The 17,133-nt window shown below is 40.1% G+C and overlaps 1 protein-coding gene across 1 annotated transcript; it reads left to right on the top strand.

Moving 5' to 3' along the window:
- Positions 1 to 3,031: 3,031 nt before the first annotated feature.
- On the top strand, positions 3,032 to 9,144 carry LOC138951989 (uncharacterized). Its single transcript, XM_070323561.1, has 4 exons — positions 3,032 to 3,086; positions 3,451 to 3,796; positions 6,489 to 6,650; positions 8,007 to 9,144. The coding sequence occupies exons 2-4, from the start codon at positions 3,604 to 3,606 to the stop codon at positions 8,153 to 8,155; spliced, it is 504 nt and encodes a 167-aa protein (XP_070179662.1). The 5' UTR covers positions 3,032 to 3,086; positions 3,451 to 3,603; the 3' UTR covers positions 8,156 to 9,144.
- The last annotated feature ends 7,989 nt before the right edge of the window (positions 9,145 to 17,133 follow it).

Below are 17,133 nucleotides of genomic sequence, written 5' to 3'. Positions count from 1 at the left end.
TATGGAAGTATATATAAAAAAAGCTAAAAAAAACCCTTTAAGATACCCCGGTTTAAGGCTTCCCCTTCTTCAATGCCTTGCCATTTCAGAATTCCTGTTTATAACATCTGTACTGAAATATACCTCAATTTTAAGACTCTCTCTTTGTTTAAGATCCGATTTTCTCAGATTTGTTGAGGTTTGAAAATGTAGATCCACTGTACTGAGTATTTTAAACAGATAAGTCACTCTCAACGACTTGGGTGGTAGATGATAGGTTATAGAAACTCGTGACAAGATGACATCAGAAAATGTACCATCTTACGAAGCTATCGATCAAGTCAAGAATCGCTGTCAAAGAACTATCAAATGGACCAGTACACTCTCAAAGAATCTTACAGAACGCCTTCAGGAAATAGACCACTGTAGGACAAAACTGATCAGGAGGAATCCTTGAGGACTATATACGGACGTACTCGCTGATAGGTGGAAGGAAGTCCAGGCTCCTATAGACCAAAGCTAGGCCATCAGGAAATTAATAGACCACTGTGCAACACGTCGAATATAAGAGTAACGATTGATTGAGGACTATGTCCTCGCTGGTATACAGGACGTCAAGGCGCTTTGGAAGATCTACACACAGAATGACCGCGCATCAGAGCAATCATGCCCTTTCCAAAGAGACCGCGCACGAGTTAGATTGCCGTTTGACGCCGGTGTAACGAATTCAGATTACTCCTGAACTCACCGGCGGCTTTGTTGATCTCACATAAGCTCGATCCATACTGACTACCCTCCCAAAACGGTACACTTATTTGAGTGAGAAAAGCATGTAAGTTTCTTGCAAGAGAATGAAAATGGTGGTAAATTTAATAGATTTCACCCTAAAATTCGATTTCTTTGAAAACGAGAGCCGAGTGGTAACGTCCCTTGAATGAGAAGGGAAGGATTTTAAGATGACGAACATTTCTAAGTTTAGATTTTTAAAAATGTGGTTGAACGAATTTGACCCCTTCTTTATTTGGTGTTTAACGTCGTTTTCAACCACGAAGGTTATATCGCGACGAGGGAAAGGGGGGAGATGGGATAGGGGAAAGGGGGGAGATGGGATAGAGCCACTTGTTAAGTGTTTCTTGTTCACAAAAGCACTAATCAAAAAATTGCTCCAGGGGCTTGCAACGTAGTACAATATATGACCTTACTGGGAGAATGCAAGTTTCCAGTACAAAGGACTAAACATTTCTTACATACTGCTTGACTAAAATCTTTACAAACATTGACTATATTCTATACAAGAACCACTTAACAAGGGTAATAAGTGAAGAATTTTATGGGTGAGAAAAGGAAAGTAAAAGTACTTTGGGGAGGTTGAAATAGAGAAGAAACAAGAAAAAGATCCTAATTAGGTTCACGGCATCGAGAGTGATGCGACCTTCTCTCAGAAGTTAGTAGAGAAGGCTCCCCCATCCACCACCCGGGGGACGCGCCTCTACGCCAATTAGGGGGCACGAGGAATTTGACCCCAGTGAATGTAAAGTACCTAAGCTCGATCGTCAGTAGGCTACTATGGAAGGAAGGGGGGAGGGAGGGGGGCTTTTCAGTGTGGAGTTTATACAAGATCAACGAGGCCGAACTCAGAAAGCTGATTGAGGGGGAAAGCTGATTGAGGAATTTAAAACTTGAACCTGTCAACAGTCACGTGACGCAAAACAGCAATCTGTAGCAAGCCAGGTGTTTATTCCCCAACACAGATCTTCCCAGGCTTTTACGATAGCATGATAAGAGCATCCTTCAGCTTCAACACATGCATACAAACCAAAAAAAACATTTTTTTTTAAATAACTGGCTGCATCCTGAGCTGAGTGGGATTTTTATGTAGAAATACATTTCGCTAGTGACTTCTACATCTGCAAACGTAATTCTTTAAAGTATTCACACTCATTACAAAATGTAGCCAGGCTATTGATTTTTGGTATGTGACCAGGTGAACAGATGCTCTTTATTCAATGTGACTGAATTCCGGACAGATCTGTGGCTATGATCATGATTGTTTGTTTAGTAACACAGGTGACAAGAAGGACTGCACCTTAAATTAACACCCCCGGCTCCCCCTCATCCCCCTCAACCTGCACTGTCAGCAACCACGCAACAGCGTACGGTTTCAAGGGTAGCCTGGTCCAAAGCTGTACATTTTGAGTGATTGAGTAAAACACTCTACTCGGCGTTTTGCCTACCACTCTGTCACATGCCTGTGTCAGTGTCGACAGTACAGAATTAATTAATCCGAACATCATAATTTCTGCTCATTATAAATACCCCCCTCATTGCAGCAGTCGTCTTCAGTAGTTGCTGTATCAGGATAGCGCGGAGAGTCGGATCCTTTCTGATCGAACCTAGCGTTTGACTGCTGATCAGTTTACAAGGAGTTAGACGGTGAAAAAAAGGGTATTGAAATACAGAACAAGGACTATCAACATCCGTTTATTAGCTGACGACGATCACCAGTATCACCTACTTGATGTTGTTACTGTCACTGATACTCTTTTCATTGTGTAAGTGCATCTTGGCGTCCGGTCATCTGTGGAACAACATAATCACATATTGGAGAAGTCGTACGGCAAACATACGGTATGTAGCCTACATGTGTGTCATGCATGTGATGTTACTGTATTGTTTTAGTTGTTTACGGTACTACTATGATGTTGTAGTCTGACTTAACTGCCTAAATTAAAAACCTCCGATTTTGTTTGTTTCCTTTCCTTTCTTTCTTTCTTTCTTACTTTTGCTTCAAATGAACTGTAACTGACTGATTTATGCATTTATTAACGCGTACTCTATTTATTTGTTACTGACCTAGTTATTTATCGTCATTCATTCAGTATTTATTATTTCTGATGACTGCATGAAAAGTAACCGACAACTAATGGCTAGATTGCAAGAATAATGAGCGAACAGACAAACAAACGGAGTGTGGGTAAACTGAGAGAGAGAGAGAGAGAGAGAGAGAGAGAGAGAGAGAGAGAGTAACTTCCCTTGACTTCGTCTGCTATTTCCGGTTTTAGTTCAAGACATGGAGCTGAGTGCTTGCAGCCTGCGCGCGCTCGAGGGTGTGTGCGTGCGTGTGTGTGTTAGTGTGTGTGTTAGTGTGTGTGTGTGTGGTGTGTGAGAAACAGAGACTAGACAGTCTAGAGTACTGCAGTGGTCAATACAATTCTACGCACTGCGATTGTGGAGTTGATTGTTGATTTTCTTCGTTTGCTCTTCCGACAAACATAAACTCGTAACCCACCTGTCTTGAGGGCCAAAACGTTTCATTTCCATTGTATGGTTTGCGTGACGTCTCTTGTAATTGTATATATACTACAACACTGTATCAGCTAACCTGTATCAAAACCCTAACATGACTTGTTACTTTACCAAAATCGCATGGAACATGTTCATTTACACTTAAATTTGTTTCTGTTTCAGCAGGAGCAGGGAACAGGACATGATAACATGATGCAAAGTCTTGACTCAACATACATTCTCCATCTATTTGAAACCTGAGCATGAGTAAACCATGATCACCTATAGCACGTTGCATTTCTGCAAACCAGCAATCAGCTAGAACTACAACAGGTCAGAATGGGAGTCATGCTAAAGAAAGATGTGGCATTGTTGTGTCTGATGGGACTGTCGATGGTGCTGTATTCCTTGGCTGCCATCACACACGCATGGTTCACTCTACCACCTCACAGCTTTTATGGGATATGGTCGGTTGTATTCTGCGACTTTCTGCAGTGCCAGATCATCCCTGCCATGTTTTCTGATGAGCCAGGTGTGTTCTAAATTTAATCAAGAAAATACAGCCTTTGTTAAAAAGATACATTCTCACATGTAGAAAGGCTCCCTCTATCTCTGTCTGCCTCTCACACACAGGGCACCTGCACACATGCAAGTGGCATACACACATCCATGCACATATACCTGTATGCAGGCATATATGGGTCATTCTCAGAAATGGTGGTCCAGTGAGAGTGAGTAGGGGTGACACATTTGAAATCATGAAAAAGTAAATTAAAATTATTTCTACCACGACTTTTTTCATCTGAATCTATTCCTGAGACATTAAAGCATTGTTGTATGTCAATAAAAATGGTTTCTATACGTTGGTGTTGTTTTTGTGTGCTTTTCAATTGCGAAGTTCGGCCGTTTCCGGATCGCCGCAGCGTTACACGACTTTCGTGATCAACAATATGTTCAGTCTCATGGCTAAATGCAAACATACAAACACCAACAAATTACTGCAATCGACAGTCAAGAGTTCAGTATTGGAGGTAGCAACACATCTTTGCAAAAACTCACGCTGAATTTGAAGTTACGGGCTTCGAACAAAAAATTATGAATGTCGTAACGCATCGTATCCGGACTCGACGCGCGAACATCGGACAGCAATGTGCTCCGTGACTTTGCCACATCACGGCTATTTTTAGCTCTTTGGCGCACAGGAAGTTCGAACAAGAAAATAGTCCTTTGAATCACAGCCAAATATTCACAGAAAACACCAGAATCGTATCATTTGCTGAAACTCATGGCGTCGTTTCCTGACCTACGTTACGACTGAAGATGGTTTTTACTTAATTGTCGAGCCTGCAAAGCTTTGTCACAAACGTACACACCGCGGATGGCGACAATGTAGTGTCGGAAGGATATCGAATGCAAACAGTCTCTCAAAGCGCGAAGTTTAGCGGAACAAAGCAGCCAAGAAGTTTTCGTATCCTCTGATCGTCGATGTTCGACATTCATCAAGTACTTAAAATGGGTAATCTGAACGCAACAGGAACTTTCAACAAATACAGCAAACTCTGACGAATTGTGTTTTGTGTAGTTATTTTGGGTCAGACGGGTTTTGCCGGCAGGAAAGGCCAAACAGTGCAGATTCATGTCTGTCGCACAGGAACCGAAAGTGGTTCAAGCATTTCGTTTCTCACTTTCTGTGTTGCGACATTCACCTTAGTTTTGTTCCAAATGTCATTTTTTTACCAATATTAGTTGAAGTCCTTACCTTTCATAACTAGAATGTGTTGGGTAGAACACAAAAATACTGCAGAACTGATACAAAATGCACAAAGGATTGAAGGCTTAGGTGGTTTAAAGTTGGAATTTGGTTTCCATGTTACAACATTCATCACGTAAATACAACACTTTAAAACGTCTCTTATTCAGCAACCAATTACTCTTTTTGTCTAATTTTTGCATTATTATGTATTGCAAACAATAGACTTCATAGTAAAAACAATTATTTTGTATTTCTTGACACTTTATTTTTTACTTTGTATGTAACACTTTGGACCACCATTTCTGAGAATGACCCATATATATATATATATATATATATATATATATATATAAAATCTGCTAAGAGATTTTAACAAATCTCGGAAGAAAGTCTCTGCTGACTTTCAATTGTTTCTTTCACAATTTCTGATGTTTTATATATATATATATACTAGATGATTACCCGCTTCGCCGGGATACCCGGCTTCACCGGGATGAAAGCGTTGTGGACAGTGACCTTTTAAAAATAGTAACGGGAATATCCGGCTTCGCCGGGATGAAAACGTTGTGGACAGTGACCTTCTAAAAATAGTAACGGGAATATGGATTGACGCCACACGAAGGAAGGGAAATAAACGCAAAACACTGGAGAAGATAAGGAAGAGTTACTGGGAATAGATCTGGGAAGATGAACAGAAAAACCAAATCGGTTCAGCGCTGCGCGCTGAGAGCGTTGAAAAGTCTCATCGACCAGGTTGTGTCCGGGTTCTACCTGAATATGCCCACCAAATTTGAAGCAGATCCATCGAGAACTTTGGCCGTGCATCGCGAACACACACACACACACACACACACACACAGACAGACACAAGTCGTATATATGCATGCAAGCACCACACACATGTGTCACCGCAGCCTGGTTTTTTGTGTGTGTGTTTTTCCAAGCCATCTTGAATTGTAAATGTAACCATTAAGAGAACTCAGTCACATGAAATTTTGTTCAGTAAAATGTACATCCAATAATTATTACCCTCAATTTGAACAACAATAGCAAGCTTTCAAAGATTACAGTTAAAGGGTACCTTTTCAGGAGTTAAAATAGCTAGACAATACATTTAATTTGGAAAAAGGCTACTTTTAAATATATATTGCAATTGTGACAGGGAGACTAATGTGTCACCCTTCACAGCAGACTGCAGTTGTCTGCCGACGAAGAGCATGAGCTATTTATAGCTCGACAAATCTTACACACCGCTGACACCAGTGAATGGTAGAGTTGTGTTTGTGATGGGGTCTGGCTGCTGCTGTCACCTTGTATTGTCTTGGGAACCTTTGCGTACCCATAGCAGGTTTTGTAAGGCTAAGAAATTAGCTCTAAAATCTCAATCCTGTTTGAATGGCTTTGCCTCCAAAGGCACTTGGTTACTCTTTAATTATCTGATTTGTTAAAATGTCTTTGTTTGTTTTTTCAGGTTGGTACCACATTCTGCAGTTGTTGTGCATCATCTCTTGGCTTGGATTGGGGGCAGCGTTTTTCATGATGCTGTTGCCAAACAACATGCACAAAATTCTTTTTCCAGACCAAATGGTCATACACCACCACACTCTTACTTCAGCAATCTGCTATGTTTCAGGTGAGAAAAATTGGGACGAGTATATATATTGTGTTGGTGAGTGTCATTTCTAAGTCACCGAAGTAATCAGCCAAGTCTCAGTATTGAACAGTGTACTGGGATGACCCAGTGTGGTTGTTGGTTGGAAAAAAAAGTGAGAAATGTCTGTTAAATTTTTGTTTTAACTTTAGTACTTCAAAAAGCTTGAAAAGTAGAGGCAAACATGCATGCGCAAAGAAAATGGTATCAGACAGAAGTGTCAGTTCTTTTCAAAAGGGGTTGTTGTTTCTCTTTTTTTTTTTTAGCAGTGAGCATTATCAGGAACTTGCGTACGGTCGAACATGTCTATAACCTGTCTATAACCTGTCTATAACCTGTCTATAACCTGTCTATAACCTGTCTATAACCTGTCTATAACAACCAACCAAAGGGCCAATTAAAAGTAGTCCTTATAGGCAGGTGGTCGCCATGGAAAGGGTAATAATATAGAAAAAAAACTTCACCAGGGATCCTTTGGGGTGGTCGTATAATTATCATAGACAGGTGGTCTTTATCGAGAGGTGTTCTCCAGATCAGGTTTTACCATAATATAAAATATGAAAAGGAATGCAGTGGCAGATTTAGGGGGGGGGGGGGGGGGGGGGGGGGGCGAAGGGCCCCCCTTCAGGGGGAAAAAGAAAGAGAGAGGGAGAGATGATTAAATCACAGTTTCTGAGCTCAGGTGGCCCTATAGATTGCAGCATTTTGCTTCCTTGAAAAATCAAATTCCGGACCCCCCTATCATGTTCGGGCGCTTTGTGCCCTCAATAGTCTCCTGTCCGCCCAGCCGACCTTCCCCTTGACCCTGCTTGTGACCTCGATGTTTGATGCCCCCGCAAGGGGCACGGTACTCTCTAAGCACCCAAAACCTCAAAGAGAGATAACTGGCGGAAACCTTCCTACTGTAGTCTCCTGTCCGCCCAGCCGATCTTCCCCTTGACCCTGCTTGTGACCTCGATGTTTGATGCTCCCGCAAGGGGCACGGTACTCTGTAAGCACCTAAAACCTCAGAGATAACTGGTGGAAACCTTCCTATTAGGGCGCTTTGCACCCTCAATTCAGGCGCTTCGCGCCTTCAAGTTTGTACAAAAAAAGGTTGGGTGTGCCCCCCCCCCCCCCCCCTTCCTTAAGATCCTGGATCCGCCTTTGGAATGGTTGGATTTAGATAATCACTTATGGCTACGTATTCGGAATATTATGCCCTTTAAGTGTACATAATTATGTGAGTATTACTTTACAAAATAATCAGTTGAATTTTGTTCCAATCAGACATATCTCTTTAAAAAGTTACTTGTTTACTTAGTTTGTAAAACATTATTATTAATTTATTTGTTTCAGCACTGGCAATCTTCCTGAGCCTTATTATCTTCTACGGCAAGTTATGTGAGAGCAGTAATGTTCGCCCCAGTGTCTCCTGGTCCTCTGCCTTGGCGGTTCTGTCCGGTATGGGCGACTTTACGGTGGGACTTCTGCTGATGAAGTCCTGATAGTGATGTGACTTTTACACTGGGACATTTGCTTATTTGTTACAGAGTACTTACTGACTTACTGCCAATAATGCAGGTTGGCATGTAGGGCAGCAACGAAGGACCTCCACTCCTGTCTGTTCTGGGCGAGGTCTCTGGATGGTACCCCATGTATGGTTCAGGTTCTTCAATTCTCTTGAGACCTTTGCTTATGGGGTGCTCAAAACGAGTTACTTTGCATTGGGACTTGCTAAAGGCATGCGGGGCGGGGATGTAGCTCAGTCGGTAGCGCGCTGGATTTGTATCCAGTTGGCCGCTGTCAGCGTGAGTTCGTCCCCAGGTTCGGCGAGAGATTTATTTCTCAGAGTCAACTTTGTGTGCAGACTCTCCTCGGTGTCCGAACACCCCCGTGTGTATACGCAAGCACAAGACCAAGTGCGCACGAAAAAGATCCTGTAATCCATGTCAGAGTTCGGTGGGTTATAGAAACACGAAAATACCCAGCATGCTTCCTCCGAAAACGGCGTATGGCTGCCTAAATGGCGGGGTAAAAAACGGTCATACACGTAAAATTCCACTCGTGCAAAAAACACGAGTGCACGTGGGAGTTTGAGCCCACGAACGCAGAAGAAGAAGAAGAAAAAGAAGCTAAAGGCATGCAAATATTTGGTGAAATAACAGTGAAACGTATGCCTGTTAAATCATTATGGATGTTGAGGATGGCTGTATAGAAGTACATACTTCTGTTAATGAGGAGGGTATGAGAGCACTAGGTGACATTACTCTGGGACTTACTAATGATGTGCAGATAGTTGGTGAAATCACAGTAAAACCTCTGACACAAAACACAGTGCCATACATTCAGGTGTAATATATGAACACACTCAAATCTGTGTATTATCCTATCAAATGTGAATGCATCCACTGTTGAAATTGATATTTTTACTTGTATTAGGCCAACAACAAAAAAGGGTCTGTTTACGGTAACATAGGCCAAAAAAATAGGGTCGGTAGGTTGGGATTTTTTTTTTTTTTTTTTTTTTTCCTCCACAAAACCATATTTTTACGTTATTTTGCCAAAAAAACAAGATTTTTTTTTTTTTTTTTCCCAAATGCCAAAAAAAAGTCTAGGGTCGCGCGAAAAAACTAGGGTCGGTCGGGTTACCGTAAACAGGCCTATTTTTTGGGGGCCTTATATGACCACATGTACTTTTAATTTTACCAGAGAGAGAGAGGAGGTGAGAGAGAGATAGAGAGAGAGAGAGAGAGAGAGAGAGAGAGAGAGGGGAGAGAGAGAGAGAGAGAGAGAGAGAGAGAGAGAGAAAGGGGGGGAGAGAGAGAGAGGGGGTTCTTCATTTATCCCAGTGAGTTATCTTTTCTGTTGTCTTTTTATTTTTCTTTGTTATTCAAATGCAGTGGTATGGTTTATTCAGTTGCTCAAACATATGTGTATTTCTTGCGGAGACTGCGAGTAATGTATTTTTTATGACCCGGTTTTATGCGCAATTAGTTTGTATCTGGGTATGTCCTTGTGTGTGTGTGCATGCCTGATTGCGTGTGTGCATGTCAAGAGTCTGATAAACAAGTAGCTAGGGTACGTTGGAACACCCCGTTTAAGAAAACCCCTCCCCACCCCACCCCCCTTTTAGGCGTTGTCATTTTGAATTTTTTGTTCATAACTTCTGTAAATTAATCTCCATTTTATGACTCCCTCCTTTTTACATTTAGTCAAGTTTTGACTAAATGTTTTAACATAGAGGGGGAATCGAGACGAGGGTCGTGGTGTATGTGTGTGTGTGTGTGTCTGTCTGTGTCTGTCTGTGTGTGTCTGTGCGAGTGTGTGTGTAGAGCGATTCAGACTAAACTACTCGACCGATCTTTATGAAATTTTATATGAGAGTTCCTGGGAATGATATCACCGGATCCCACCGCGGGTTAGGGGAAAGAATTTACCCGATGCTCCCCAGCATGTCGTAAGAGGCGACTAACGGATTCTGTTTCTCCTTTTACCCTTGTTAAGTGTTTCTTGTCTATATATATATACGACTAGTGTCTGTCTGTCTGTCTGTCTGTCTGTTCGCGATGCACGGCCAAAGTTCTCGGTGGATCGTTTTCAAATTTGGACACCGTATTCAGCTACACCCCGGACACAACCTCATCGATGAGATATTTCAACACGTGCTCTCAGCGTGCAGCGCTGTGCGCGCTGAACCGATTTTTTTGTTTTTGTTTGTTTGTTGTCGTCGGGATCCACTACCAGTAACTCTTCCTTATCTTCTCCAGTGTTTTCAGCCGCGTTTATCTCCCTTCCTTCGTGTGGCGTCAATCCATATTCCCGTTACTACGTCACTATTTTTAGAAGGTCACTGCACGTTACTATTTTTAGAAGGTCTCCAGTGTTTTGCGCGTTTATCTCCTTTCCTTCGTGCACAGGCGCAGCCTGGTATTTGGCTCTACTTCTTCCCGGCGAAGCCGGTACCCGGCGAAGCGGGTAATCATCTAGTATAGAATATAGTCAATGCTTGTAAAGATTTTAGTCAAGCAGTATGTAAGAAATGTTAAGTCCTTTGTACTGGAAACTTGCATTCTCCCAGTGAGGTAATATATTGTACAACGTTGCAAGCCCCTGGAGCAAATTTTTCATTAGTGCTTTTGTGAACAAGAAACAATTGACAAGTGCCTCTATCCTTTCTCCGTCGCGATATAACTTTCGTGGTTGAAAACGACGTTGAACACCAAATAAAGGAAAGGATATCCCCGGACATTTTTTTAAAATTATTTTTCGATAAATACCTTTGATGACGTCATATCCGGCTTTTTGTACAAGTTGAGGCGACACTGTCACACCCTCATTTTTCAATCAAATTGATTCAAATTTTAGAAAAGCAATCTTCGACGAAGGCCGAACTTTGGTATTGCATTTCAGCTTGGTGGCTTAAAACATAATGAATGAGTTTGGTCATTAAAAATCGAAAACTTGTAATTAAAATTATTTTTTTTATTAAAAGATCCAAAAATAATTTCATCTTATTCTTCGTCATTTTCTGATTCCAAAAACATATACATATGTTATATTTGGATTACAAACAAGCTATGAAAATTATGATTAAAATTAATTTTCCGAAATCGATTTAAAAACAATTTCATCTTATTCCTTGTCGGTCCCTGATTCCAAAAACATATAGATATGATATGTTTGGATTAAAAACAAACTCAGTAAACTAAAAAGAATAGACATACAGAAAAGCGTGTTATCCTGCTCAGCGCGACCACTACCGCACTATTCTGCATGGCTTGTCCATTTCACTGCCTTTGCCACGAGCGGTGGACTGACGAAACTACGAGTATGTGGTCTAGGTGAAAAAAGCAGTGCGTTCAGTTTCATTCCGTGAGTTCGACAGCTTGCCTAAATGTTGTTTTTTCGCCTTACGCGACTTGTTGAAGACCTCATTTTTTCCGATTTTTTAGATCTGAAAAAGGGGTTCAATTTTATCTTCCTGTTGTTGGTACAATCCCACATTTTGAACAACCCGAGTGCTTGATGTATTATATATGCCTTATTATTTTACATGAATGATTTTGTTGTTTGGTGCTAGTATTATGTATTTTATGCCCAAATCTTGCCATGTAAAAAAAAAAAATGTATTCTAAAATGTGTCTACGTTTTAGGGGAAATACATAGGTCTGATAAAAAATGTAAAGCGTTATTTTATTAATTTATTTGCTGCGTATTGGATAGTACATGTATTACAATCCAGAGGAATATGGGTATTTTTCTTCACATCTGATGTTGTCTGATTTTGAAACAGAATAACCGGTTCCTTGTGTCTGTATTTTGTGTGTGTTGATTTTCAAGATTCCATGAAGGATGGCCAAGGAAAAGATATGAAAGAGAGAAAGATATTGTGTGTGTATGTGTGTGTGTGTGTGTGTGTGCCTGCAAGCGCATGAGCGTGTGTGTGTGAGAGATAGAGAGAGAGAGAGTCACCGGCTTTTTTGTTGAGAACGTTTAAGAGATAGAAAATATAGTTTAGAAGGCTAATATGTCGATCCTTTTTTTTTGCATATTGGACATCCACTGGCATAATTATTATCCTTTTCAATATTATTTTCTGCGAATTTGTGTTGATCCTTGGTCCATTCCCATGATGTCAGTAAAATAAACTTGAACACTGATCCTCATTTGCTGCCTTTGCTTAGTTTGTGTTTTCCTGTGTGTTTTAAAGCAGATGTGTGAATGTGACTTTTCGTATATATTTTTTTAGTCTCTTTAACACTTTCTACCCCGCCTATGTTGACCCTTTTTTTTCTCCAAGATCAGCTGTGCTGCAGAAGGTCACTCAGAGTTGTAGTAACTGTGTATCAACACGCTGAAATGCAGGCGTTAGATGGACGTTACAGGAAGCGACTGAAGCTAAGAGACTGAGTGGATATATCCGTACCTGGTCAGATAGAGCCATATGAGTGGGTACGGATATATCCGTACCTGGAAGACAATTAATGAGGTAATCAGATCGAGAAAATTATGTTCAACATCTTTGAAAACACACACATGCGTTTCAAGTAACATTAAATCTCCTAACCACATTGTAGCTGACTGCTATCATGCAAACAATGAGAAATTAGAATTTAATATCACACACACATACACACACGCACGCACACACACACACACACGCACGCACATACACACACATGCACGCACGCACGCACATACATGCACGCACACAAACACATACACGCACGCACGCACACACACACGCACGCACACACTGATGTTATTTATGAAATTAATTCAACAACATTCTTACTCTGTACAGAAAGGTGATGAACTGTTGAATTTAAGGTTTGTATGTGTCCAAGTTGAGGGATGCTCGCTCTTATCCCGGTGTAACACGAGAAAATTACTCCCACGAGATTTTTACTCCGGAGTAAACATTTCGTACGAAAAAGTTACTCCCTTTACGAAAAAAGCACTCCCCCATTGCACGAGAAAATTACTCCCCAAGACAGGTGAGTTCCGAGTAAACATTTCGTACAAAAATGTTACTCCCCTGACGAATAAATAACGAATAAATTACTTCACCCCAACACGAGCAATTTAACTTCCCATGCCAGGTGTACGACATTTTTACTCCCTTGTCCCCTGTTAGTCTTGGTGGTGGAAGGGGTGGAGGGAGGGTAGCGCGACATTCGTGTGCGCGAGATCACTTATTGGCATTATCCCTTCGCCCGCATCCCATTATTGCGTACGAGATTTTTTTACTGGAAGTAAAAATGATAGGGAGTAAAAATTTTGTGGAGGGAGTAATTTTTTCGTGCCTTGGGGAGTTCTTTTCTCGTACGAAAAGTGTACTCGGAGTAAGAATTTCGTACGAAATATTTACTCCGGAGTAAATTTTTCGTGGAGTAAAAATTTCGTGTTACACCGGCTGAATGGCTGGACCAATCTATAATACTTGTTAATAGAAAAGTAATGTGCCAAGAGACAAATCTTGGAGGTCTGAAAATGATTAATGTCAAAGATGTACAAACATCATTTCTAATTTCATGGATTATGAGGCTGCTGGACGGAAGTAACGCAAAGTGGCAACAGATTCCATTAGCATCATTTCTAAATCTGGGCGAACGCTTATGCTGTCTGCGCTCAAATGTGAGTGCAGAAAATTTTAAAGGACTAGGTGCCATAAAGCAATATTTCTGGAAACAAGCTTTTATCACCTGGCTAAACAATAAACACAAGATCAAAGAAATAAGCAGTAATGAACAGCAGATAAGTGTACGCAATCAAACCTTATGGAATAATACAAATATAAGGTACAGGAAGCAAACACTATACATGAATGACTGGATAAAGGCTAAAATATGCGATGTTAAAGATGTTTTTAACGATAACGACATGTACTCTTTTGAGGAAATATGTGAACGAACTGGATATAAACAGTCTCGCCTATTTGAATATAATGCAATACAGACTGCCATTAAAGCTCTATTATTGCGTGATACGGGTCAGGCCCGTTTTGATCATATGCCATTTATACAATTATCTCCACGCCAAATCCGCCTAAAGATGTTAAATTATGAGATAAAGGAGCCAAGCTCAGCTGGATTTTGGTCGAACAAATTAAATATTACATTAGAAGATAAACACTGGAAATTAGCTAACGAATGCTCGACAGAAACCCGTCTTCGTCTATTGCATTGGAAAATTTTACACAATATATATCCCACCAATATTTTGCTACATAAGATGGGAATTCGTCAAACAAATCTCTGTCAGTATTGTAACGAAACTGACTTCATCGAGCACTTTTTTTGGCAGTGTAGAGCAGTGCAACCCATATGGCAGGAATGTCAAGGGTACATATTTAAATATACAGGCAAAAATATAAAGTTAAGCTGCGAAGAGGCTCTTTTTGGGTATTTCACACGTGATATCCCCAGAGAGAAAACCTTCATAATTAATCACCTTATATTGATATCGAAAATGTGCGTAAGCCAGTTTAAGTACGGAAATCCAAAAACTAACATGAAGATCTTATTTCAGAACCAAGCTCGACTTCGAAATCTCTAGTAAAATTGAACTGTGTATAAGAATATAGATAACTAGTAGTATTGTGCTGTTAATGTAAAGTTATTTATATATGCGCTGTATGATGTTGTGCTGAAAACTAGTACTGTAATTGGATTAATTAACTTGTTATGTATTGTCCCGCTGAAAATGTATTATATAACAGAATTATGGGAACAACAACAACAACAGCACACACACACACACACACACACATATGCACATACACGCAAACATTAGTTAAATTGTTGTTGAATTAAAAAGTAATTTAATGGAAATGTAACCTGTAATGTAAAAGAAAACAAAATCAAAATCTCATTAAAAAAAAAAAAAAAAAAGACCAATGAAGAAGGATATGCTCACCGCCCAAAAAGAAAGAAAGAAAAAAAAAACGAAAAAAAAACCGGAAACATGCAAAAAAGATGGGTTGAAGCAGCCTTGCATGCAACTGAGGTAAAAAAACAAACAAAAAAAAAAAAAAATAATACTTGACAATACAAGATGGTTTGCACAGAAAGGAAGGTATCTCGAAAGAAATTCGACAGTGACACGGAACTGTTTGCCTTGAGACGCAGTCACAAAATACATTTGTCTGTGGACTAGTAAGCTCCCAACTGCATCGCCGGGATCAATCAGTCTGGGTTGGTGTGTACGCAAAGCAAACCTGGGTTCCACCCAACTGGGTGGAGCGCAGTCGATCACAGGGTCGGATTAGTCGATATTGAGATACATGTGTTGTGATTTCAACCAATCAGACCCCACGGGTGTTTCCTACTCGGTTGAGTTGGAGCCAGTTTTGCTTCGTACACCTCAGCCCTGCTTTCCCCGACCAAAGAAAACCAAGACAAAAGGAGGAGGAAATTGTCTCGGAAACGAACCTCGGTGGGTGCACGTGCACATGAAACCCTCTTCTGAAAGAGGTCATGAGATGCGAATTTAGTACGGAATGAGGTCAGGAAGTGGCCTCGTGAACCTGTGCAATCTGCAACTGACTTTCGTCAAACTTAGAGGGATCCTAACTTTTGTTCCAACTTTAAAAAAGAAAAAGACAGTTTAAAACTGGTTAAACCCCTCTAATTTGCGTTTGTTTGTTTGTTTGTTTGTTTGTTTGTTTATTTGTTTGTTTGTATGTTTGTAATTTTTGTTTTGTTTTTGTTTTTAAGAGCACGTACAGTCCTTCCCGCGAAAACAGTTCTACTCACTATCTCAGATCTTTCCAGGCTTTTACGTAGGGTTAGACCATCTCTCCACTTGATCTAATACCCCAGAACAACATTTTGACTGCTTCCTGTGCAGAATTGGATTTTTATTATGAACTAATTGATTTTTTTTAAAGAAGTAAATAATAATAATAATAATAATAATAATAATAATAATAATAAATGAGCATTTATATAGCGCAACATCATAACTTTACAATTATGCTCTTTGCGCTTGACACAATAGTGATAGTGTGCTCTACAAATCTGTATTCATATTCATGCCAACACTGCTTCGCATATAAGATGCAGCGATAAAAGTATACCATCTCAATTCATGCTTACATTTTGTAAGCCGTTAATGTAACGTTTTGTGTGTTCAACAAACAAACGTTCCAATAACCTACAATTCTTTTTTGTTATCATTATTCATCTTCATGTTTGTTTTGTTCTGCTTGTCTGGTCCTTTAATTTTTTATTTTTTTTTTTAAGTATTGAAATGTCTTTATGATAGAAAATATGGAAAGCCAGATAGACACAAGACAACCGGCTCTTCTTCTTCTCGCATTTTACATGGGAGTTCCTGGGTATGATATCCCCAGATGTTTTTTTCATTTTTTTGATAAATGTCTTTGATGACGTCATATCCGGCTTTTCGTGAAAGTTGAGGCGGCACTGTCACGCTCTCATTTTTCAACCAAATTGGTTGAAATTTTGGTCAAGTAATCTTCGACGAAACCCGGACTTTGGTATTGCATTTCAGCTTGGAGGCTTACAAATTAATTAATGAGTTTGCTCATTAAAGGTGGTCGTCTACAGTTTTGCTTTTTTTCAATAATCTTATGGTTAGATTTCGCTAAAAAGTTATGTCAGATGATGAATGAACCATGGGGAAAAAAGTTATAGAAAAAAATATATGTAAAAAAAGATTTTATTTTTAGGTAGCGTGACTCACGCTTCCAATATTTTGTTTTCTGTTTGCTGAGAACATGTGCTTTGCCTAAAAATACTGCACTGACCAATCAAATTCATGTCACTATGCTTATAGCCACGCCCAAACAAGTGCAGCAACAGTTTGACACTGGAGCGCTGTCCACGCTTTTTTTAAACGCACAAAATGCACGGGATTTGAGAGGAGTTTTGCGCTTGGCATTTTCCAAATAAGGATATCCTACTATGAGTACTACGCTGGAATACTACAATGAATTTTCAAACGGCTACACTGGCTT

This window comes from Littorina saxatilis, linkage group LG17 (genome assembly GCF_037325665.1).
Source record: "Littorina saxatilis isolate snail1 linkage group LG17, US_GU_Lsax_2.0, whole genome shotgun sequence".
In the NCBI taxonomy this organism is placed as follows: Eukaryota; Metazoa; Mollusca; class Gastropoda; order Littorinimorpha; family Littorinidae; genus Littorina; species Littorina saxatilis.
The sequence above is the reverse complement of the archived record's forward strand: the minus strand, read 5'-3'. Positions and strand labels throughout refer to the sequence as shown.